Source organism: Folsomia candida, unplaced genomic scaffold (genome assembly GCF_002217175.1).
Source record: "Folsomia candida strain VU population unplaced genomic scaffold, ASM221717v1 Fcan01_Sc001, whole genome shotgun sequence".
Lineage (NCBI taxonomy): Eukaryota > Metazoa > Arthropoda > Collembola > Entomobryomorpha > Isotomidae > Folsomia > Folsomia candida.
The window spans coordinates 320,057-346,017 of NW_019091193.1; the positions used below are offsets into that span (position 1 = coordinate 320,057).

The following is a 25,961-nucleotide window of genomic DNA, read 5'->3' on the forward strand; positions in this document are numbered from 1 at the left end:
GATATTTCCTTATACAATACAATGTTAAATTTTTGATTTTCCAGTTTTTCGAGTTTTATTAAAACTCCTGAATTTCTCCTCTCGCGCCATGACCACAACATACTTATAGCGTCCCCGAATCAATGCAATTTCTTGGTGTTATTTATACACGTTAAAGGGTTAAGCCTGATGAAGATGACCGTGGGTCATTGAAAGCTAGCACATTATAAATACAATCTAGTATGCATAAATTTATATTATCCCTGAAAATATTTCTGACTATAAATATATTGTTTATTCACCGATTCAAGGAAAGCAACGAGATACAATTTACACTGTAATACAAATGTACATCTTTTCGGATATATCCCTATGATCACATGTGCATACATATGCATGCATATTTTAATGTGTAAAATTATACATATTAATTTTTGGGATTACTTTTCCATTGTGAAATAGATAAACAACGCCATTCTAAATCGTTGTGCATACATTGGAATTGTACACTATTGTCAAGATTCTTTTCGCTTTGACCTAATCAATGTCAACATCATAGTTTTACTAACAAGGGACACTCACGACCTGTCGTTTGAGTCCAGGGTACCCACTATGTTTTTTAGAATCTACTAGGACCCCAGATGAAGGATTCATTCATATTTCCGTGTAAAACTCATATTTGGCGTCGTGCCGTGGCGCCAAATTCGCCAAATTTGAATGTTTTTATTTTTGAAACCGCCATAACTTTTGAAATCCTGGACGGATTTTCAAAATATTTGGCAAAAATCATGACAAGGAGTTCGACTTTCTTATCCCATGAAATTTTTTCCAAAATTATCGCTTTCAACTTTTCGCAAAATTTCGTAATTTTCTTAAAAATGGGGGTTCGTCGAAAAAATGTTAAAAAATTTCAAAAATTAGAAATTTTTTATTTTTATTTTTTTCTCAAAAATTTAGACCTCTGTGATCATTTTAAGCATAAAATTTTGAAAATCTGACATAAACTGCAAAAGTTATGGGGGTTTGAAATTGGTCGAAAATGCAAATTTTTAAGTTTGGCGCCACGCCATGGCGTCAAATATGAGTTTTACACGGAAATATGAATGAATCCTTCATCTGGGGTCTTAGTAGATTCTAAAAAACATAGTGGGTACCCTGGACTCAAACGACAGGTCGTGAGTGTCCCTTGTAAGACAGAAGTTCTGTATGACGAGCGGTGTTTTTCGATCGATGAAATTCGATCCAAATTTAATCTTCAAAATCGAAATCGATTTCATTTCACGCTTCGTTAACTTATTACAGCCAGAACAGGTTGACACATTTCTTAGCCGCTGAAGCACCTGCTTTGAAAACCTATATACGCAAGAGGCCAGTGTTAGGCTGATGGTGTTTGCAGAAATCGCGTCCACCGCTAACATTGGGAAAAGAATGAATCCCGGCATTTTTATTTCGTTATGCAGATTAATGCAGGCGAACATGGAGACAATTTGAACAATGGGACCGCCAAGGATGTATGCTGGCATAATTCTGTCCATTACATATGCGTTCACAGATTTTTCAAGTATCTGAATTCTTCGGTATAGTTGGACACTGGCCTCTTTGTCGTTGATGCTACTGTTTGCAGAAATTTTTCTGAAGTTACAAAATAATAACGATTGAAATTACGGGAGTTTAATTGTAGTAAGTAATTGAATTATAGTAATCAATCCAAGGATTTATGCAAGGTGTTTGGTCAATTTTTTGACTAATCCCAAATTGCTAAAAACTTTTATGTCGCCGACCAGGAAAAAAAAGTCACGATTTTCTAAGTCATCATCACAGAATTAGAGTATACTAAATAGTATATCATACAAGTCATCATACATTTATTAGCAATTAAGGATTTGCCAAAAAGTTGACCAAACAACTTGCGTAATCCAAAGACTGAAAAACAAATTAAAAAATATAATACCTTCCCAGCTTCTTGATGTAACTCATGAGACAAAGTATTCCAACGAAAAGACCATAAAGCAAGCCAGACGACCCAGAAACTAGCATATGATAGCACATCCAGGTTTCAAAACTGTGAATCCACACAATGTACCAGTGGTAATCGGTCGTAATCTCCTTACAAATTCGGAAACATGGACAAAATGAATGGTGACGTGCATGGAGCGTACATTAAGAGAACAAACTGCAATGCAGGAAGAACTGCGATTGAAGCTTCGCACAATGATACCATTATTTTCGACACTTTTTCGCCAATTGTAAGTGGGCAATTTTGGAAATCTGTTGATTAGAATTCGATTAGGTTATGTTTACTTGCATGGGTCGCATAAAATATGAATCACAAACCTTTCATTACATCCGCTTCGAAAAGCAGAAACGTGTTTATCAATTGAAGAAAAGAGTTTTCCAGTTTGTAGTCCCTCCTCACAATGACAGCAATGAAGTACACAACCAAAAATGCAAGACCAATAAATCTATCTGCCAATGTCACTGGGCCGAAGAAGACGTTGCAAAACATTACGAAACAATAAATGACTGAAATTATGCATTGATAACGGAACATCCTAAGACGTTGAGATGACTTAATTCTCACCAACTTGTTTTTCTTATTGTCGAACTTAAACGTTGTACATTTCAATATGTGGCAAAAGTTTAATCGTAGTTTTAGAAGAGGGTAGAATTCCGATGTGAACATGGTTGTAGCTTTTTGTTGACCTCAGTAACCACTTTAGAAGACTGGGTGTAACTCCTCTCTAGCTTAATTCTTATTATGTACGTGACAGTTTCAAGCAAATCGATCAATATGATAAGTAGCTTAATCATTTGATTGATAATCATGGCTTAATGAACAGTCTGAGGGACTTGCAGCTATCACTCCACGTGGACGTAGCCTTACGTATCATTCCACGTGTCTGTATGCCTATATACCATCATTTATTTATGGTTTTAATTATGAAAGGCATATTTTTAGACCCACACGTAGATCTTAACTGCGGTATATTATATTGTAGACAAAAGGTGGAGTAATCAGTGTCTTACTGTAAGACTCTTACAGTTGGCCCAAATCCATTCAATGGGCCTCCTCAGACACACGAAAATATCGTCGCTTAGAATTTCGCTTCGTTTTTCGCTTACTTCATGATAAGCGAGCTCTCGGATAAGCGACCAAAAACTCCACTCAGAAGTGGGGTTAAGGTCGGTTAGTTGAAGTCTCAACAAAATTTTGCAATTTTCATAATTTTGGCAATGCTATCGATAAGCGAAAAACAAAGCGAAATTCGAAGAGACGATTTTTTCGTGTGTCTGAGGAGGCCCAATATGTAGAGTCGTTGCAAGCTTTCATTCATATTTATTTCGCTCCCTTACCAATCCGTGATTCCATAGTTAACTTAACAGTGGTAACTGTTAAAACTAGAATTGGAGTGTTGAATGTGCCGGATTTCACGCATAAATACAATGGACATGTAAATTTTTTTATTGAAAAGGTTAATTTAGTAGCTTCAGTAGTTTTATAATTACATGTTTTAAAAGTGGGATAGTGTAAGATTTTGGTTCGCATTCATATTTGTCAGGGCGACAGTTTTCTGATTTGTTGCGTTAATAAATATGTGCTCAGCCAACGTTTTACACACTTTTTACTGAATGTATTTACCCTGTATTTATTACTATCAAGCACATTCATACTTATTTATCAGAAACATGTCGGGAAAATTGTCATCTACTTAGGCGTAGAACATTAAGGCCATGATTAAATGTATAACTCGTAAATGTAATCCAAGAGATGCTTAAAAATCACGAAGAAGTAAAAATAATTAAAGTCTCAGATATGATAGACTTTATGTACCATATGTAATTTTTAAAAAAACGTCAAAATTCAAAATTAAATTATTAAAGTTTCGCGATGTTATATATTTTTTTAAATATGATAAGTCTACCCAATGGTTTAAGTACAGTATAGGCCTTCGTGGTCCACGAATCGTGAACTTTGATCAAATTTTAACACTTGTCGATTACTTTACCAAATCATTTCATCTGGAACTCATACATCAACTATAATATTTATTCCACAAGTAAATTATAACAGTATGTCAGCCTTGTTCTTTGCTAGCAATAACCGAAGCGTGCAATCGGTAACTCTGGACACAAAATTGAGAAAGTAATTAAGCTGAATTCCATTCCTAATAGTATCAACTGATCCAATGAGCTCCAAATTTATGCAATTTGGTACAAGTGACGTCAATAATTTTCGTCTAAATTTATTCCCACCGCACTCGTACTTGAGCATCCTATGAAGGTACTTTTTCGACGCGGTTGACGTCCTACCCATGAAATTTACTAAAAACCATTCCAGCACAAAGAATGCAACAACCATTGAACTAGTTCCAAAAATTATGAAAACTGATAGAGGCTCATTGGCCATGATATGCCGCAGTAAGAACCATATTGCCAGGCTGGAGTATACCACAAGGTCAGCATGATGCATGCATATCTGAACAAAATCTCGAGCCATTTTGGAATGAATTATGCACAATACGCGGAGACTTTTGTAGATTTTAATACCTTCCTCGAAACTCAATCCACCCCGAAGGTTACCGCCGCGACGAGGCGTTAGAAACTTGGTCCATCCATAAACGCAGATTATTCCAAAAAATGTTGTTAACAAACCAGTACCTAGCCCAGAAAGTAAAATTAGTGAAAATCCATGAAAATATGCCAACCAAAAATTGTCTCGCATAATGAAAAATACTTTCCCTCGTATTTGGCACAATTATCTCCCGAATTTGTGAGACAATTGAATATATTGGATTTGAGGAGGAAAATCTGGCAAAGAAACTTAAGAAAGGCATTACATAATTAATCCAGTATTGAAAGTTATGTGTCAATGAAGTGGATTTCAATACAACTTGTATAAGATCAGGTTCCATAGAATAGTCTTCTGAGTAGATGTTATCTGAACGTGAGATTGGAAATATTAGCATACCGTTCAAAAACTATTAAAAATTTAGGTAAATAAACACACCTGAAAGGGTTTTATCAAAGGTAAGCGTTGCTTGGAATATTTTAATATACTTTAACGCTCCGTAATTTGTAATTAAAACCCAGGAGATTGGGGCAAATGTCAAAATGAAAAAAGTAAATGCGTAAGCAAAACCAGTTTCGAGTGAAGGTTGCTCATTGGACGTAAATATCTGAAAACTTCGGATCAGGGATGCTGGTAGGACAAGGAAGGTAAAGGACAAGTAGATAACTTGGAAGTAGCGATATTTTCGCCCTTTTCGAAGGAGAGTGGCACACCCCGTTTTAGCGTTCCACTCAAAACAGTACGCTTTATTAAATGAACTCCTCTGCATAACGTGCACTTGCCGACGAAGTAAGTCTAGGCCGAGTTTGTGAAACATTGTAGATGGTTGTGGAGGCTGTTCACGACAACAGAGCAGGGTTGGAAAGATTATGTGCGGGTCGAGAATTTTTGGCTATTGTTAGAACAAAATAAAGTAAATTGGACGAAAAAGAAAAGTTTTAGACTTAATACTTAATAATAGGTTAATCCAATTACCGAAAAGAACAACCTTGGGCTTCGACTTGTGCACGTCAACCCAAATAAACGTACGTGCATATATTTCAAATACAATTTCAGACATGAAATATGTATACAACATGCATATTTGAGCACATATGTTTTGTGATATATGGTACCAAGCATATAATATATATTTACCTAATCTCATACGGCTAGGAATTAAATTCCAGTGCTTAAGGAGCGCAGTTGGCCCAGAATATGCAAATTCCACTAATTAATAAGTAGCTAAAATTAAATTTATAATAAATAGTTATAACAGACACTAAGGATAAGGATTAGCTCAGCCACTATCAAAGTAGAAGTCAAGCTATATGAAGCTCCATCGCCAATTTACATACATGCTCATATAGTGATATTTAATAAGAGTTTCTCACAACCTGTGTTTATTGTAATAATACTTTTCAATACTTTGGATTTCAATAATTTAATTTTAGAAAATTCTGTTAATAACATTTTACGGTTCACGAAAATAACATTTTCGTGAACATTACGACCTTTAGTATGTAAATCACCCGAAGTTTGGGTAAAGGGCTCTCATCTTTTTATAATAAATTGGCGCTTCACTAGCCACCCAAGATGGATCAATGATTGTGATTCCCTTCATGTACATCTTGCTGGTTCGGAACATCTCTGCATACATAACGAATGAAGGAACTGGTCGGACCGGAAACATGGAACTTGACGGATGGATGAAAAAACTTCCACGTACTCGATCAGAGTCTGGGTATTTAGCGTAGTCATATTGCCCACGGCGTTTGGCTAACTGGCGGAAGAAACCCGCGCACATGGCCTGACGGACGGCAACTGTATTCGATCCGCATGACACGATTGGCAGGTGCAGCCTGATTGAAGAAAAGTAGTTATTACGACTTATTTCTGGCTAAGTAACCTGTGAAAACTACTAATTTGGTATTTGTGTTGAAAGCATAAAAATACATAATCCGTCTGGAGATTATATTTTTTGTGAAGTCACCAAATCTGATCTTCAAATTGGTCACATGACATCTAAACATTTACCAAAGACGAAGGTTTGCAGAAAAACTGAAAAAATGTCTCACCCTTTCATCATCTCAGCCAACTGATCCTTAATATTTTGAACCTCTTCAAGAAATTGGGCATTAAGGTGATTCTGGACACACCAATGTTTTGAGCGTCCAGCTGATCTCCATTCCTCGTAGATATTGATATACATGAGCTGGTCACCACTGCGATGGCTGAATTTGTGCATTGAGGCCTTCACCAGGTCCTTTGTTGCCTGGTAGTTCTCTTGATTAAAGAGACTTTGATTTTGGATGGAGAGGAACGATACTATAATTAGTACTTCTTCAGAACAACGTAGCTTTGAAGATGACACCAAAATCTTTGCCAGGCTAGGATCGAGCGGGAATTGCGCCATCTGTCTACCCATGGGGGTCAACCTCATTTCTTCGTCCAGTGCAGAAAGGTCCTGCAACTTCTCTAACGCCTCACAAACTGCGTCGGATCGTGGAGTGTCCATAAATTGAAATTTGAAAACGTCCTTGAAACCCATTACGGTCAGTTGTAGAACAACGGATTCCAAGTTGCTGCGTTGGATTTCGGGAAGCCCGGTTGACGGAAATGTGCTGATTAGGTCGGATTTGGTGTAAAGGCGATATACTTTACCCTTTTCAGTTCGACCAGCTCGACCCTTGCGCTGCGTAGCTTGCGGCTGTAGGAAAGAATATGAGCAGTGTACAAGCTGTTAATGTGTGTTACACTTTCGCCCTTCTCAATTTACATAAAAACTACTTTAAATTTTTAAAAACATCTTTGCTTTGCCGCGTATTAGAACATGTTAAGTTTGTGCACCTGTGTAATTCGCTTCATCTTCAATTCCTCGATCCCAGTATTTGGATCGTATTCACTTTGTTTAAAAAATCCACAATCCACGACAAACCGAATTCCAGGGATAGTTAATGAAGTTTCGGCAACATTCGTTGCAAGCACAACCTGTCATTGGGTGTAAGATGCGTATTAGTATCAAAAACTTGAAGCAGTTGACTAATTTGACTATGCTTTACGCTTACTTACATTTCTATATCCTTCCTCTGCTGGTTTAAAAATCTCATTTTGCCTCTCCAAGGATAGGAGACCATAGCATTGCACGATTTTCATTTTCAAAAGGTGACGAGATCCCATTAGATTCCTAGTTCGACTTAAGATTTGTTCTGACGCTTTCTCAATATCCGATTGCCCAGGTAGGAAGGCCAAAATATGTCCTGGAAAAACTTTAGAATTAAATATGAATCATAATCAAGTAACTGTAAATATATTAGTAACGTTTAATTTACTTCACATGCACATACTTATCTAGGACTTATGTAATTGATAAATTATTATTCAGTTACCAGGTCCTTCGTTGAAATGAACGCTACACACTTTGTCAACAACGCCTGAAAGATAACTCAACTGATCTCGGGAAAACTGGTCATAAATTTCTTCCACCTCGAACATGTTGCCGGAGACCGTAAAAATAGGAGCGTTGTCAAAGTAAGCCGAGAACCTTTCCTTGTCAAGGGTGGCAGAAGATATGATTACTTTTAAGTTGGGGTTCTCGTTCAGTACATTTCGCAAAAGCCCTGCAGATCATTGTAAATTTATGTATATAAGTATGTTACGTTAACAGGCAAAATCACAAAATCCCTGTTGTATCTGAACGTTAAACAGTTTAAATCGAGCGAGTCGCAAAAAATGGGACTGAGCATGGTTTGCATTGCACCAAGGGTCAGAGCACGCGGACCAGTTTTCGGGACCAATTTTAGGTTTGCGAATGATTAGAGGCGCGGACCTCTGGTTTGCACTCTAATGGCTGCAATTGAATTGCAAAAATTCGCGCCATAAATTTCGAACCTACCAAAACAGATATCGGTGTATTTGGTCCTTTCATGTGCCTCATCAATAATGAGGATGGAATATCCAGATAAATTAGGATTCAGAATAAACTCTCTGACGAGGAGGCCGTCCGTCATAAACTTAATGACGGTGTCGGCTGAAACACATTTTTCAAATCGGATTACATATCCAATCAAGCCCCCGACAGTGGTGCCACACTCGACCGACACTCTCTCCGCCAGTGACTTGGCGGCAATTCTTCTCGGTTGGGTGCATCCAATCAGACCAGCTTCGGCCAGGCCGGCTTCCGCCAAATATTTTGGAATCTGTGTAGATTTTCCCGACCCTGCTTCCCCCACGACGATTAGGACCCGGTTCTTCTTCACGGCCTGTGGAAATTAAGGTAGGTTATGATAAAAATAAATTGTTATCGAGGACATTTTATAGCATTTTAACTTTAAAAATTCCCGCCAAAACACCTAATCCACTTTTCACGGTGCATGTTTGAAAAAATTCCAATAAAATTCATGAATATTTATTTAACTAAATACATATGAATATTTAACTAAGGAATATGTGACTAAATAATTCAGCCCGTAAGTTAAACAATTTCATTACGAGTACATAAGCATGTATATACATACATACATATGTATAGATATACTTACCTCGATAAGTTCAGCTTTAACAGACAAGATTGGCAAGGAGGAAATCTGTTGTTGAATCTGTTCAGGAATTTGGCCAATGCGAAATCTGGAATTTAGTGAGGGTGTCCAAGTCTGCTCCATTCGTCGCATCCTGTACTTGGCGAGTTCAGATTGCATCGTGTTTCCTGGATCTATAAAATAGAGGGATTTATTGGCTTGTAATTATTTCCAGTTGATAATGCATAAAGGTCAAATTGACATCTTAAACATAATTCGCACCAAGCTTCCCCAATCCTGGAGGGGGTGATACGGCCATATTATTATCCTGTCGGATTGTGAGACCTTCCATGAAATCTGAATAACAAATTAATTCATACATATGTAGGTATTGATATTCTAGACGCAGATAATACAGTTTGTAGGTTGCATTTTACCAGTGATTCAGCAATTTTTTGTATGTTACATATACACAGTTTCATGACTTTTTAATTTAGAGCTTTAAAGATTTACAGATAGTACACTCTTAGAAATGCAATATTAAAATAATACCGGCTGTATTCATACATGAATGTATGTATTTATGACTGTATCAACGTGACATTGATATGTAAGTAATCCCGTGTATTAAGCTAGATATTAATATTTTAGCACGTTCTTACGAACCGGTATAATTGTAATACCAAAGGGTAACAAGTTTAACACCGGGAATATTAATACGTGCTCAACTATACTAGATTTCCAACAGTATATCTACTTATATATTATTCGTTAATGCATTTGGAATAATTTTGAAGTTACCAATAATGCTAGATTCTCCAAGGGTATCTAGAATTTTTGAAATCGTATCCATACTGGCCTCTTCTCCATTTTTCTCAACCCACTCAGAAAATATGTGAGTTAAGAGGGTATGAGCAGTAACTCTTCCTACACCGAAACTGGAATATAAAGTTTTCCATTCTGCGCTGTCAGGTAATCCAAGAGCTGCTCGGAGTTTGGGAACTTTAGCAATTAGTGTCTCATTCTGATATAATTTGTCCACAATTGCGGTCACGTTTTCTGCAGAAAGAGTCATTTTAAAATATCTAAATGGAGAAGTGGCCCCAGTTTAAGGAGACAATATGTTGGGTACAACTAATAGAATTCTGGTTTTTATGCTGGTCACTCTCAATCCTGACAATCAATTTTTACTGAAAACGTATCGATACTCAATTGATGTTGGATTTTGGAATGTGGTGTAAAGATTAGCAAATCAATTTTACATGTATCGAATCAATTGAATCGAGTAGATTTGAATTAGATATTTGCATACAACCATATTGCATGTGAGACAGGTCTTATCCTTATTTACGTAGTTATCTTTGTTGTACGTTTATGTAATTGTTTAATTGGGCCTGTTTGGTGTTCTGAGTAGTACTCAGTGAGTACTACACAAACGTATGAAGCGAATAAGTTGTTCCATAATACTTATTCATATGTAGTGAAATAGCTTACATATTTACAACAACGGTGAAATTAGATTTGCATATAAATATGAATACCGGTATTGGTTTGCAAATTGTGGTAAAAATGCATACATAGATATATACATATGTACATGCATACGTATGTGCATATACGTAATTGCAATTACATTTATGCATGTACATAAATATGTAATTATGTTTATGATACCGGAATTATTACAAATGCGTATCTGAAATTCGGGCGCTTTAATTGACGCCGAAAAAAATACATTCTTCGTACATACACTCTTAGAAAAATGTTTACTTTTTTGAAAAGTAAGAGCACTTTTTACTCGAAATGAAGTAATGGGTACTAAATCCAGAGTAACGCGTACTTTATTGAAAGTAAAGTTTACTTTGGATTTAGTTCCCATTACTTCATTTCTAGTGAAAAGTGCTCTTACTTTTCAAAAAAGTAAAAATTTTTCTAAGAGTGTACATACGCTTTTTAGGTTTAAAAGTATCTCTTGATATTAATACACATACAAACGCATAGTAATGAATGATGCTAACTATATATGTATGTATGTACATTTAATTCCGATTCTTGGATATATGTATTTATGTCAGATCCTTAGATCCGATCGCAAAGCTAAATTTAGTTACAGACGCAGCCACGTGGATGGCCCTTAGGAGCGATATCACCCAGCTTCAATTAGCGAGATCACCAATCGAATTTGCCGCGGCAACAAAATTATGGATAAAAAAGCACAAGGTTCATGGAAGTGAAAACTTTGTACGCTACTTTAACGAAGAATGGCTGGATCAAACTGGGTAAGAGGGATATGCTTGTGGATTCCCAACAACGAATAATGCCTTAAAATCAACCAATTCACTCTTAGAAAAAGTTTTACTTTTTTGAAAAGTAAGAGCACTTTTTACTCGAAATGAAGTAATGGGTACTAAATCCAGAGTAACGCGTACTTTATTGAAAGTAAAGTTTACTTTGGATTTAGTTCCCATTACTTCATTTCTAGTGAAAAGTGCTCTTACTTTTCAAAAAAGTAAAAATTTTTCTAAGAGTGTTCATGGATTAAGAGACAAAGCACATTACGAGAAAGGCTACCAATGGCAGAATTTTTAACGTTTATGCTAAGGCAAGGAGAATTGTGGTCATTGGAACGTGACCCAGTAAACATAAATTGCAAAATATTTACCCTATCCCCAAGAATTACACTTAAAGGAGAGACAGATGCTTTCAATAATTCCTGGAGATCATTTGAAACTTACACAACCTGTATCTCCCGGCTATGGTTGCTAAAATTCATTGATGAGTGGATGAAATCCTCATGCACTTGCCCCATTTTCATAAAGGAACACATTTGTAAGCATATAATCCGACTAGCAATTCAGGAAAAATTACACGAAGTTCGCGCAGAGGCCAAACCGTACCTTTAGGTCAAAAACGCAAGAGGGGAAGGGTTGCTCGAGCTCGCAAGGCTCTTATTGTTATGTAAAATTTTAGCCCGAACCAGGGCTTATGTACCCGTATTGTCTGTCTGTCTGTCCGACGATAACTCTCTGTAAACTTTTCCGATCGACTTGAAATTTTCCACACATCTAGACTATGCAAATACACAACTCGAGTTCGAAGATGGGCGACATCGGTTTAGTGGTTGACCGGTGGGGGTCATCGGAGTGGGTGGGGTATCATGCACCAAAATTTCAAAATTATAGTAGAAAGCTGAAATTTGGCACAGAAATCTATTTGGACTAGAAATCCTTACGCTGTTTCATGAAATAATATGAAGTTAAACATGAACAAAAATTAACCAGATGGGCTATAGGGACGACTTCCACTGGGAAGTAGTCAGGGGGAACTCAGGGGGAAGGGATAGTAAATATTTTTTTTTAGAATTTGGAGCCTAGTAATACGAAGGATTGATGCAAGAATTAGTGCAAAAAAGTAGAACATAATTTTATATAAAACTACTGACAAACATGGGTTTACTAATCACCCCTGGTTCGGGGTAAGCAAAGCTGTACTGATAGGTTTTTAAATGTACATCAGAAATAAAATTTTTGAGCTTTTTTATGAGAATTTTTGCATAATCACTTTAAGTGAGAAATCAGATAAACGAGTGGCTACCACTAGCTAATTGGGTGGCTAAAAAAACCGACATAGTGAGGATTTCAGCTAGTGGGAGGTTCCGCCAAAAAAAGTGGGAGCTTTCAGCTAATTAAGTGGTGCATTAAATTTAGGCCAGATCCTTATAACATAACTACATATGTATGAGTCTGCCCTGTATGCACACTCATTATAAACCCATCATTCTAAATATATATCTATGTACGTATGTATGTACTGTAAATATATTGCCATAAATAAAAATATCATAAGTGAAAATAGCATAAAACATGTATATTTATTCAACAATTCATCATCCCATACTAAAAATGTACTTTAATACATGCGCTACGTATGTATGTAAATACGTTTTAATGCGAGGCTGGATTTGCAGAACCACTATTTCGCAAGCAAGCTTTATGTATATGTATGCATATGTATGTGCATATGTATGTACGTCCATAATACATACTAGGTATGTATGGAATACACACATGAACGATAGCATAGCTTCAACTTCTGGTCAACATCATCTTATTCCAGTCCATAAGTGTTACGTATTTGCAAGCGAATCCTTAGATAGACTGCTATGAAACATGCTTATTTTTTACAGGCTGGTTAAACATGTATGCTAATGTAGCTTATAGATGTAAATAAAACCATGTGTACATAAATACATACGTATGCACATCTTGCCTGCTAAACTATTTTGCAGTTTCCATGCAAGTTTTTCTGCATCGATGAGTCAGGTCAAGATCATCTGACTGACATTTGCAATAGTTTTACTGCACTAACCCAGATTTCACAAAATTGCAACTGTGCAACATTTTTATTTCGTTTTTTAATCGCACTCACAAACATGAAAATAAAAATAATAGTCACGTATTTAAGTGTACTGTTCCAAATAAACCCAGTCATTGGAGATGAACAAGAAAAGTATCCAAAATCTCAATCCTTCACTCCATCCGAGGTTGATGAAATGGTTGCACAAATTTTTGAAACTTTAAAACCTTCCGATTTCGACAATGGGGCCGGGCCCGGGGTAGGAATTGATTTGGAGGAAGAAAAAATAAAATTTAAAAAACAGTGGTCACGTGAAAATAAAAATGTTGGCGATAAACTGAAAGGGTTGGAACTCGTTTTAAAAAATATTAAGTTAAAACACGCCGATTTAGAAAACTCGGAGAGTTTTAGTTTTGCGGAAAATTTAGAATTTTTATTAGATTGTAACAAAAGGGCGAAAGAGTTATTGAATGAGGTGAGCTTAATGTTTTGACTTTATAAATTGAAGTTTTTTCAAAAAAATTTGAAGGACATTTATCAATTTTATTTTTCAGGCTACAAAAATCGGAGCAGTCTTTGATTTTGAAAAGGGGGAAAAACTGCAGCAAGATTTTTCTAAAGCAATCGGTATCCATACGGCTTTTAACTCCGCAATCACGAAGACTCTGGAGGATTTTGAAAGTAATAAATTTCCTAAAGAAGAAATGTTGTCTAAAGTTTACGAAATTCGGGGAAAATATCCAGAAGTCTTTGATATAACAAAAAACGACGATTTTGCAGAAAGAATGGTAAGTGTGTTGCTCTCTACGTGTGTACAAACTTTAAATTTACGTGTATGTACATTATGGAACGTGTACATATGTTTGGATACGATTCATGTAAACTTTATATACCTACATACATACATACATAAAAATGCATGTGGACCATAATCGGTTTGTCTTACCATTGTTTTGTTACAATATCTATTTACTATTCATTCAAAATTAATATGCAGTAAAAAATCTGAAAGGTTATTTGGCGGAAGATTTTTTTCCATGACTCGATTTTTTTTAATTTTCTTACTTTCGCCTGATTTTTAGTTAAAAAGTAGAATAAATATGCACAATTAAATCAGCAGCTTATGTCATTTTACCTTTTAAAATATTTTGAGGACTTCCCTGCATATTAATTTTGAACGAACAGTAGTATTGTAAATTATATGTACCTATGAATGTAAATTGAGCAGTTCAGTATGAGTTGCCTTGAGTACGCCTATTCCCGCGTATCGATGCATGCACATTTTTACCTGTCTTCTGTCGAAACTTTTCAGGCTTCCTCAATTAAGAACGTAAACGAAGTTGATGACGCAATGAAAAAAGCTGCAGAATTGCTCTAGAAAGTTCAAGATCTTGACGAAGAGTGGGCCAAGGCAAGTCTGTTGGCCCACCTCAAAATGGAAGTGGAGCCCTTAATCGTTCTCCCGTCTCAGAAAGTGGATCAACTTTTAGACGTGACGGTGAACATGGATGTTTTGCTGAGTCTTTTGCAAAAGTATAAGGAAGGGCTGCGGAATAATATTTTGGTATTACAATTCTTAATTTCTCTTGTATTTTAAAAATAGAATTAAAAATTTATTGTTGGCAACTTTTAGCTTTTTTGTCGCTACGTTAAAAATCTAATGCGTGATATTGAGACAATTCACGAAGGTCTTAGGTAACATTGTAAAATCCGTAAATTCTGTGAACTTACAAACCTTTACAAAATTTTATAAGTGCTTCGAGAGAAAATTAGGTTGTTTTTGTAAAGATGGTCAAGGGAATCTTTTTCTTTTGTGGAAGTTTGTAGAATAATTTTAAAAATTTATAAATTGGCAATTCGCGTTTGAATTAAAACATTGTTTTAATTTCATTTTTAAATCGATGGATACATGTACTTCCATACGTATTAAAAATTTTATGTTTAATTTGAATTCAATATTTGTAGACAGAAAAAAATTCAGACTTCCGACAAAAATTGGAATACGATCTTAGGAAAATTGTAAAGGAAACTATTCCAGACTTAATTGGCCAGAATTCCACTCGGGCTGAATTTCAAAAACTGGGTTACACCACGGCTGCCTATTCGTTTAGAGGAATGGCAAAATTGCACATTTTCCATGACACGGTAAATGTGCTTATTATTGTTTTTTTTGCTGTTGAGATACTTATCTGAATGTTACCGAGATATAGACTATCGACGTGATTAAAGCATCTCACACAAAAACTGAGGATCTGCTCAGAACTTACCTTGACGCTGTAAAGAAAGGATCCGATCTGCAGGAAAAAGTACGAAAATCAATTGAAGGAGGGGAAAATACCCGCTCCACAATTACGCGAAACGAACTTTAGATTATGACCTTTAATAAAATGTGCCATATTTGGAGACTTAGCTTTGAGACTTCAAAAAATAAGTGATTTTATTTTACCATTAAGAATTTTCAATCTAGTTATTTATCCATAATATGTATTGAGAAATATTACAAATTTTATGAAACATGTTATACACAAAAGTATTTATGTATGTACATTTGTGTGATTTTCAATTTATAAATAAATAAATGTCGATTAAGCATGTCTTTATTTAGCAAAATTTGGTACTATTGTCCAAAATTAAACAAAAAGCCTTTAAATAAATCACCTTACGCGTTTGTCGGTAAATTTTCAGCAATTACAATCCATGTACATATTTACCTACATACGTATTTATGTATCTCAAAGTAATTTTCCTCCAACCAATGTCTCTACATCAACAACTTCAAATAGTATTTCCAAACAGGTGGGCAAACATTGAAACCTCTCTCCCTTCACTGGGTGGCTCAGTCCCAATGTCCCCTTACTCTACTACCCTGTTGACCCAGTCCTCGCTCGCCCTATGGCCCTTGATGCTGATGATGATGATGTGATGATGATAAGATGACTATGATGGCAGCGGGTATGGCCTGGTAATAAGTGCTGGCTGGAGGATGGAGAAGGTCGTTATTCGTCCGAAGGTCGATTTATTACTGACTGTCATTTAGAAATGTACACGACTTTATATTTTACAAATGTCTACAAAATAACTCCGCCTTCAATGCCACATCACTACTTCTTCACTTATGCACGTAGATGCATTGCTCCTTCCCAGAGGGAGCACACGAGCGAGTATGGGTTGAGTGGTTACAACATGCATTACGATACGATTTATGTATGGACCATGCTGTAAAATAAGCATTTCAAAATTTACGGATGACACAATACTCAGCTTAATTAAAAAACATACTCAAGTTCCTCTCGATTCTATGTAAACAATCAGATTGTTTTCTCAGAGGGAAATTAATTGCAATCCAATTTGTAAACTTACAATAACTGGTTTGAGCCACACGATGTTGACAACTTTCTGTGATTGTAAAGGTTAAGAATCTAATCGTAAGAAGACGGTCTGAAAACGCTGAACTTTCCGGTTTTAGTTTAAATAAACGCAGTTAAATAATAATTTACATCGTATTCATCATGACAACTTCAAATTGGCAATATTTTCTACATTTGTACTACAAAACGTGTCAAAGATGCTGTTTCCTCCCCATTTTTTGGGACAATACTTCCCACTCTGTAAAATTCGAAAAAAGTCGGATTCGCATCTTTCTCTGGGCTATGATGCAAACCTACCTCACCGCGGACACGGTCTACCTCACGGTGACCATTTGTACCGAAAACTATCGCGGATTAACTCCCGTCACGACGATGAAGTTGTTATCTCATGGAATTTCACGCATCGCCGCGTGCATCGTGATCGGGTGGTTTGTCAATAATTTCAAATCTGCTAATCATCTGATCAATCAGGTGTGTAAGGTGCATGAAAAATTGAAAGGTATCAGATTTCATAGTTTTAACAGTTTACATATTAATCGAAACATAGTGCGGATTTTCACGTCCCCTTTGTAACTGTGGGAAACGTAAATTTAGGACATTAACAATAATTATATGCTTATGTTATGTACGAAGCTTCGTAAAAAAAGTACATATACGTTAGATTGATGCGTATTTTTTCTTTGGTAAAAATATTTCGTAGGAAATAAAGGTCAATAAATTTCGATCACCATGATTACAGGATACTGTTGGGTAAAGATAAATTGAGTTTTTTTTAAAGGCCTTTACGAAAGTATTATGTACCTAGTACTCCCTCAATTGCTGTTACAAGATTTCCTGGGTAAATTAAGCTGGCAAGACAATTTTTGAGAAAGTTGTACTATTTTTTATTAAAATCCCTATGCAATTTTCCGTCAGAAACCATGTTTCAAAAACTTTTGTGACCCAAGGTAATAAATTGATAGGTCAGCAAACATGGCGTGTTGCAATTTTTCAACAACATTTTGGTAAACAAAAAAGTCCGACATTTTTAAATTGCGCAATAAAAATCGGGATTGATTGCAAGGTGGTCGACCGTACGATAAAATGGTGCACTGACACTAATAGTGTCCATGACCAAAAAAGAAGTGGAAGGAGACGGTCAAAAAGGTCACCAAAATTAACCAAGTCACGAAAAAATGAATTCCTCCGAATTCATGCCGAGCGCTAAGAAAATTTCCCTCACAAATTAACGGATGAAGTAAATGTAAGTCCAGAGCCCTCAAACTAAACCTTGGACTTATGTCTTCAAGATTTGAGGAGAAATACTTCCTAGCTACTCGCCAAGTAAAAACAGACCCATTAGACCCCTGACGCTGATCATGCGGTACGCGCTTGGAAACTGGAAAATGATATTTTCAACAGATGATCCCAGCTTTATGGATGAGGCCAAATAAAATAGCAAAAATTCCGTTTCAACACACTACAAGTCTGGGCTATTCGTTAAAATTTCAAAAATGTTGATCGTACCTACCATCCTGGTTTTACGATTTTTTATTGGAGATAAGTTGCATTTGTTTGAAAAAGTGGGTTTTCTTCCTCTGGGGGTGAAATTTTGTATCAAAAATTATTTTTGCAAGTTATCGAGCGAATTGTAGAACCACTGAACCACTACCTATTCAAGAATAGCGCCATGACATTCAAACAAGGCTCAGGTCCTGCTCATGAGGTCAAAATAGCAATTGGGTGATAAATTTCCCAAATTCCTGACTCCCTTTTGGATCAAGAAAAAATTCACTGGCGCCGAACCTAAACCTGCTGGAGTATGACATATTTTTCAAACTGGAGCTAGGTGTCTGTGCTAAACCCCACACAAGTTTGGAATCCATAAAAAATTCAACGGTATAGAAATGAGATCAATCTCCGCTGGAACGCATGCGTACTCCGATCGAGTGGTGTACACCAAGACTCCGAGCTCGCGTCGCCTTATGAGATTGACATTTTGATAAGTGAATAGTGTTTCCTACATGAAATTTCATTGGCCTTTCAGCTATGAACTTATTTTTTCGAAATTCGATGAACTGGGTTCGCTACAGCAAGTTGTTCTTGTAACACTAATTAAGGGAATACTGCGTATTTAAGAAGGTCTTTAACGTCAATACTTTGTAAATTACCAAATATTTTCTTACCAATCCACAGTTACCCCAGGATTAGACTTCACGTTAGCATCACGTTCTCCTCCCAATCCGATTTTTTGATTGGTCGAAATTTTTAATTGTCTTAGTGATATTTAGTGATATTTTTGATTACCCAATCAAAAAATCGGATTGGGAGGAGAACGTGATGCTAACGTGAAGTCTAAACCCGGCGTTACGAAGGTCGTGAAGGGCAATGTGTTTTCATTAATTCTAAAAACCTTAAACAAATACTTTTAATTTCTCCCTTTGAAGGAGAGTATTACCCCGGTGAAAACAATGGTGTGGATGATGGCTTGTTTTATGTGACGTTTGGCGTAATAACGGTTCACATTCAACCGATCGGACCAACCCTGCAACATTTGGAGGAACGCCACAGCGTGCGCTACTGGGGGAGCAGACTCTTACCGGGGGATTTATATGACGGCAAAATTGGTAAAATTACCCTTCCATTGAATTTAAAAGTACAAAATTACCTGATATTAAGCAATTAATGTTAAATATTTAAGGAATCACCCTGTTTGCCCTAATTGAGCTACTTTTGAGCTACGTGGCCATCTTTGGTTCAGGTTACACTGCTGTACAGTTGATCATTTATGCCCAAACTACGCGAAATTGGTTGCAACTCTTGTGGTGAGTCAAGAACTTAACAAGGCAAGATTTAGTGTTCCATGCTTTAAATGTCAATTTTAAAATAGTAAAACTGTACATTTTAGCAACAAATCTCATCCTAAAGATATCCACAGAAGTAGGAGAATGGTGTCTCAGAATGTGTCCCTTTACAAAATTTTGCACGTGCTAAACTGCCTCCACACCGAGACCTGTTCCGCTATCTTATGGCCAATTACGCAACATGTCCTCTGCGCCATTCACGTCCTGGTCAATGTCGTCACAATCAAGTGCTGGCACATTTACCCACGCCGATCCGGTTCACCCTATTTCTCAGCGTATTTGCATTTACCTACTTTGAGACCAGTTGCTTCAAAGCGGCGGCAGAAATTTATGAAGGTTCGGCTCGTTTGAAGCAAAATATGGCGTCATGTATGCAGACGAGATTCTGGAAAAAGGTCGAAATGTCGCTGCGGTGTGTACGAATTAATGTCTCGTCGGCATACCACTTTGAAATGGATACGTTTAATTCGTGCATGAAATCCGTGATTGATAACACGGTCAATGTGCTGCTTACCTTTTTTTAACTCGGTAAAAATGCATTTTAACGCATTTTTAATGTGATATGCATTCATAGTAATAGTAGCCAGATAAGATAATCCTAAGCTGGACCGCGGGGTACATACATGCATAAGTTTGTGTAACTGAAAATAAAATGTCCCCTCTTCTCTGAAAAGTTTGCGTTTAAGTTTATGCATGTACAAGTTAAGTTTGTAAGGGATTTACAAAATTTAATTAATTATGCAATAATGTTAATGGTATTCTAGAACTATGTGCTAAGTATACAAAACCATTAACTAGATTAAATACATAAATTGTAATAATATAGAGTGAAAAAATTTCATTTGGCCGATTATCCTTTGCATTCTATTTGCGGGATTAGTTAATACTTGCATTCATAAATATTTCATTAAATCGGATTATCGGATTGCAGATACATATGTACATTCATACATACATACATGCATAGATACATGTTTACATTCCTCAATTAACAATAAAATGGATAATTTCCAAACCACAATTTTTAAAATTTTGGGATACTTCCCATTCTCCATGGTTGACAACCAAATACTTTTTGAATATTCAACCAAATGTATTTCATCACCTCCTCAACTACCCACACATCGGTGGAAAATATTGTACAGCCGTTACTTTAACCGCTTATCATCCACCTTATCAATTATACCCACATTGTTCTACACTTTGGTCACTTTTCTTATAATCGTGCCCCTGATTACTTTACAACGCGAAAATCACACATCTAAATCGGCCGAATCTGTCCATTCGATTCAACGCTACGCTAAAACGTCCACCTTCTACGTGACATGGAACTTCAAATCAGCGATTCACTTATTTTGTGCGTCCTTCGTAAAAATTGGAATGTTCCTGAACAGAAAGTGCATGCACGGGTTGCTCACAGAAATTCAAATTTTGTCCAAATCTCTGAGAACAATTAGTGGCAAAAATTACCGTAATAGCAACAAATTTACAAAAGAATTGTTAATTCAGCTCATAATTTTCTTGGGTTTTATAACCTGCGGAATTTTTGAGGTTGGTTTGGTCACCTGGCACCAACTGGGTATTACGCCAGCCAAGTTTTTTGCCCGGGTAACACCCACAACTATAGGATATTTACATTCCGTATTTTCACTGGTAGTGTTGTACTACTTGAACTGGTATTTGGAGCTTTTGCTCGAAATCAAGGTATTAATTGGGCTGAAATTCGGTGAAATTGTAAATTCGATGAAAATCGATTCTATGACCGAAATTCTGACTTTGTATGCGCGTCTTGCCGAACAAGTGCACCTTTTCAATAAGACTTTTCGATTTTGGGTTATCATCGATATGATCCACAGTCTGACAAGAATCATCATCTCGGCTTATTATATAGCTATAATGGCAAAGAATACGGTGTACACAGTGTCCGGTCTGTGTCATGATGGAATGACGGTGACGCTATATTTTTACCTGATCTATGCGGTTTGTAAGAGGGGGTTAGAAATTGAAGAGGAGAGTGCAGAAATTGTGAGGAAATTGGAGGTCATACTTAGATGGATGGATCGAACGGTATTTAAATATTATGTATACACTCTTGAAAATAATGTTGCCGTTTTGAAAAGTAAATGCAGTCTGAATTTTGTGTTAAATAAACCATACTAAATCCAGAGTAAGCATACTCGGGTGCATTTATACATTCAAAAGAAGCGTTGGGTTGTAAATACACATGGGTGCGAAATATGTAGATATTTATATAACAAAAATTCTGGAAGTAACAGATGACGTCTGGAAATATTTTTTTTAGAAATTTAGTATGATCGCAAATCCTGGAAAGATCCAAGTCAATATGGGCTTCTTTGACATAAATCTTAGGATCATGACCACGGTAAGGTATTATACGTATTTATGTAAATAGCAGTAATGTAGCAATAATAATTTTGAAACCACTTAACTAATATTACAGATTGTTGGCACCGTTACAACGTACCTCATCGTACTGATACAATTTCAAGGAAGTGATCGAAATCAGAGTGAATAAACTAAACCCGAAAAAACTAGATGCTTAGGTGAAGCGATACAGTGCAACGAAAAGTTTAAAATAAATTTATTAAAATGACCATAAAATTATTTGCATCACCGCACTGCCCGCTGAATTTTTGATACCATGTTTGACACTAAAATTTTTTCCATGAATTTATGGCCTCCCACATGTCAGTTACGGGAAGCAAGCAAAAACCATCCTAAAAAATGTGTCCACAGAGTTGAATCGTTAAGTTGAAACTAAAATTATATACCACGCAAGAATAAAATAAATATGTCTCACACCCTTCCACATGCTACTTACGTTTGCACTACTTGTGCTTAGAGAGCTTACATATATTTATCATTTTTCCACCGTCATTTTTCTAATGTCCCACAGTCTGAAATTACTAATTTGTCCACCTCATTGACCAAAGAATCCCACGGATTCTTCAAAAGTTGTGGCATTCTACGCATAAAAGCTTTTTCGACGCCGACATGGGGGCCTGACTCAAAATAATCCTGCTTAATTCCAAATTCATTAGATATACTGACAAAAGTGTGAATCAATGCGGGCAGTGTTTCCGATGCTGGTTCCGGTGTTGTGGGAACTTCCCATTTCGAACTATCCGTTTTTGAAACAGGTTTTTTAAGTGGGACAGATTTCTTGCAGCACTCCCTTTGTTCTCCGATTTGTTCCGTGGGTTTTCCGTTGGAGTGATCCTGATTATATTTATTCACAGGTTGTTCACAAGTTTTTAACTGAAGTTGGTGCAAATGTTTATGCATTTTATCAACTTGATCGTCGCTCATGTTGAGGGGGAGACCCTGGTGAAGGTGGCTGGCTTCCGTAACTGCGCTAAGTTGTGATAGCAACTGTGTAAAGGATAAATTTATTTATTTGTTATGGTTCGTTCAGAAAAGGTAGAAAAGCTCCAAAATGTTAAGGAGATAAATGTTAAATGTTAAATGTTAAGGAGACAAAATAAATTTCCTGGAAAATTTCCAAATTTTTATATGCATATGCACACATGTTTTTTGACTCATAATTTAGACACCGAGTTTGTAAACATTTTAGGATTAAATGCGCAATTTGGAAGAAAAGATTTCCAAAAAAATTTGAAACATCTCAATAAATTTCAAAATTGGTTGCTGAAATTTCTAACATCATTTCGGAAACTTACCCTGGGAAACAGCACCCTTCCCCTGGCCCTTCCCTGCGTTGACTTTAAATATTTCTCCAGTAATGCGGTGTACAGTTCTTGTGCCGAATTTATTGCTAGTCGGTCATCAAAATCGGTACAATTCTCGTTTCCACCAGAGTCCGAGAACAACGCTATTGGGATGAGAAGCATGATGCTTTCCTCGTCGGGGGCTATGCTTCGAATTCTTTTGTACAACGTGTAATACATTTCCATCACGTGCTTTGGAATTACGGATATAAATTCGTCTTCCTGTATAATGCACACTTCATGCTTGCTTAAATCTCGCCAGTTTAAACAAGAGTAAAAACAGTTAAATTACTTGTACTGATTTAAACAACGCTTACCGTGAGAACGGGAAGTTCAGGAAACTTTCCCCTATCCAATCCGACCTTACGACTCTCATACGGGTATTTTCGGATCACATCTCGTAAAAGGAGCATTTCTACGACAGATCGTCTCAATAAATTGGCTTGATCGTGCAAACCAAGCCTTGCAAATTCGGGAAGCATTCTTGCAAAACATACGAACCTGAGGGTAGGAAAAATTATCACATTTACATAATTGACTTGCATGTAAGTAACTTAATTTCAAAAAGTGGCGATTTCGTCGCAATTTCGAAAAGGTAGATTTTTTGTTGAAAATTTATCCAGCAAATGGGCATTAGGTATATCGTAAGGTATTAATTTGCAAAATTTAATAGATGTTTTCACGAATGAAGAAATTGCCCTGAGTTCACCCTTTAAAAATAACTTTAGAGTTCCTCACCTTCTAATTGCCGTAGACAATCGGCCAATATCAATTAAATGTATTTTAGTATAGGTCAAGACTTCGTTTTCTTCTCGGGTTAGAAAAGTGTAGGGAATTAATTCACACGCAGTTTGATAGAATTTTGATAAATTTGTTATTTTTTTAGTATCGTCATCGCTCAATAATTTATTCTTCTTCTTGAAGAAAACATTTGTCTGCATTCTTTGTTGCTTAAGCTCCCTTGCTTTTTCATACTCCTTCCACACCCAAGCCGGTGACATTCCAATAGTTACACATTTAAAGAATCGGCACGTTTTACACTTTTTTCTCGTAACTTTGTCAATTACACAATCATTTTCAAATTTGCAATTCCTCTTAAGATGCTGGATGGACGTGGGATCCTCGACTTTATTGATGACATAATAATGAAAAAACGACCGGCAACAATTGCAAGAAATGCCTCCGTAATTTTGAGCTTTTACTTTGTCCCCACAGACATCACAACGCTTAAAGAAAATTAAAATTCAACCAAAATTTGTTCAGAAATTTAATTAAGCAAATTTATACCATATCTTTTAGAGAAATTCGTCCCTTCAATTTTTCAGATTTAATGGATTCCGGTTGTTTAATTTTGGATCCATTACGAGATCTTGGGTCTATTTTGTGTTTAACTTTTGCCATTTTTAAACTTGAAGTTATGCAATTTAATTCAAAAAATTATACTTGTTGCACTGTAAATTGGACGGATGCACTGACGCAAATGTACCGAAATATTACAATGTTATTCACGCAAATTTCTACGTTGTCATGATTACAAATATTACGTAGGTATGTACACTATGACAGCTGTATGCAGACCTTGGGAATAGCGTGCGTACATATACTTAACCACGATTATCACTCAACTGATTAAGTAACAAATCGTTTTTATCATATGAATGTACCCATACAAGAGAGGTGAATTATCTAGCTTTATTTGGTTTGTATGTATGGTTCCCCAGCTTTGTGTTAAATGATCTATATTCAACCACATTCGATACAAAAGCTTTTTCTAAGGTGAGGTAAAAAACTATGGTTACATTTACACCTTAGTATGCATTCACCCCCCCCCCTTCGAAAACCTTGACCGCCGCCTACATACAGCCAAGGGGGTGCGTTTTAGGGGGTGCGTGATGGTGGTGAATCTGATCTTTGACCTATCTGCGACATTAAAAATCGGCGACGAGGAAACTGTCGGTAGATAGTTTTGACATTTTCGTAAGGAGTTCCAGAGTTGAAACATTACGGCATCATGTCGAAATAAAAATTTTGACATCGTAGCTAGACTTCTGTTACATACTGTACATAGCTGTCTGTCCGTGAATACGATAGACTTGCAATTTTGCTATATTCGTATTGGACAAAGTTAGGAAACGAGTTCGAAGGTGGGCGAAGTCGGTCAAATGATTTACCCGTGGGGGTCAGCTAAGTGGGTGGGGTGCTATGCACCAGATTTCAAAATTGTAATAGAAAGCTGAAATTTGGCATACAGATTGTTAGTGGCTCCTAATGGGGGAATATGAATTCAGATTGGAAAAATTTTAATCTGGAGGGACCCTATGGGGTCACCATTTCTCAAAATCATCAAATCAAGTTGTAATTTGGTACAGCGGTTTCTACTCGCACCTAATGGAAGAATATGAACTGGAATTGGGAAAATTATTATGTGGAGGGACCCTTTGAAGTCACCAAAACCTTTTTAGAAATTATCAATAATGGTCTTATAAAGTGCATCCCATATGTAAAGTGCAGCTCGGTCAGCCATTGATTTTAAGGGCACGGGTGGGAAAAAATTGATCAGAAATAACTCATCTTTTAGGTAATTTCATGTAGTTTAAGAA

General features: G+C 36.4%; 4 protein-coding genes and 1 long non-coding RNA gene across 9 annotated transcripts; 2 read left to right on the forward strand and 3 right to left on the reverse strand.

Moving 5' to 3' along the window:
• Positions 1-1,169: 1,169 nt before the first annotated feature.
• LOC118434075 lies at positions 1,170-2,426 on the reverse strand. Its single transcript, XR_004833760.1, has 3 exons — positions 2,314-2,426; positions 1,931-2,247; positions 1,170-1,611 (listed from the first exon to the last, which is right to left on the reverse strand). It is a non-coding gene; the product is annotated as an uncharacterized LOC118434075 (long non-coding RNA).
• Positions 2,427-5,920: 3,494 nt separating this feature from the next.
• Positions 5,921-10,215, reverse strand: LOC110841850 (ATP-dependent RNA helicase DHX8). Of its 2 annotated transcripts, none has more exons than XM_035846778.1 (9): positions 9,847-10,215; positions 9,328-9,402; positions 9,070-9,239; positions 8,424-8,790; positions 7,918-8,148; positions 7,601-7,788; positions 7,379-7,519; positions 6,607-7,238; positions 5,921-6,390 (listed from the first exon to the last, which is right to left on the reverse strand). In XM_035846778.1, the coding sequence occupies exons 1-9, from the start codon at positions 10,118-10,120 to the stop codon at positions 6,057-6,059; spliced, it is 2,412 nt and encodes an 803-aa protein (XP_035702671.1). In that variant the 5' UTR covers positions 10,121-10,215; the 3' UTR covers positions 5,921-6,056. The 2 variants fall into 2 exon arrangements, with proteins under 2 accessions (XP_035702671.1, XP_021943241.1); XM_022087549.2 differs by having other exon boundaries at positions 7,601-7,797.
• A 3,115-nt stretch (positions 10,216-13,330) lies between these two features.
• On the forward strand, positions 13,331-16,095 carry LOC110841857. Its single transcript, XM_035846334.1, has 5 exons — positions 13,331-13,876; positions 13,956-14,189; positions 14,714-14,965; positions 15,367-15,546; positions 15,612-16,095. Exons 1-3 carry the CDS (start codon positions 13,478-13,480, stop codon positions 14,777-14,779), a joined length of 699 nt encoding a protein of 232 aa, XP_035702227.1. The 5' UTR covers positions 13,331-13,477; the 3' UTR covers positions 14,780-14,965; positions 15,367-15,546; positions 15,612-16,095.
• On the forward strand, positions 14,837-21,276 carry LOC118433065. The gene is made up of 5 exons (XM_035844638.1): positions 14,837-14,965; positions 15,035-15,089; positions 19,124-19,375; positions 19,450-19,573; positions 19,657-21,276. The coding sequence occupies exons 1-5, from the start codon at positions 14,837-14,839 to the stop codon at positions 19,961-19,963; spliced, it is 867 nt and encodes a 288-aa protein (XP_035700531.1). The 3' UTR covers positions 19,964-21,276.
• Positions 21,277-21,783: 507 nt separating this feature from the next.
• Positions 21,784-24,910, reverse strand: LOC110841719 (thyroid hormone receptor beta). 4 transcript variants are annotated; one of them, XR_004833742.1, is made up of 6 exons: positions 24,649-24,910; positions 24,100-24,587; positions 23,679-23,862; positions 23,314-23,583; positions 22,455-23,005; positions 21,784-22,350 (listed from the first exon to the last, which is right to left on the reverse strand). XR_004833742.1 is itself a non-coding variant. In XM_035846752.1 (6 exons), exons 1-5 carry the CDS (start codon positions 24,760-24,762, stop codon positions 22,508-22,510), a joined length of 1,554 nt encoding a protein of 517 aa, XP_035702645.1. In that variant the 5' UTR covers positions 24,763-24,910; the 3' UTR covers positions 21,784-22,390; positions 22,485-22,507. The 4 variants fall into 4 exon arrangements, 2 of the variants coding, with proteins under 2 accessions (XP_035702645.1, XP_021943104.2); XR_004833741.1 differs by having other exon boundaries at positions 21,784-22,390; XM_035846752.1 differs by having other exon boundaries at positions 21,784-22,390; positions 22,485-23,005.
• Between the last annotated feature and the right edge of the window lie 1,051 nt (positions 24,911-25,961).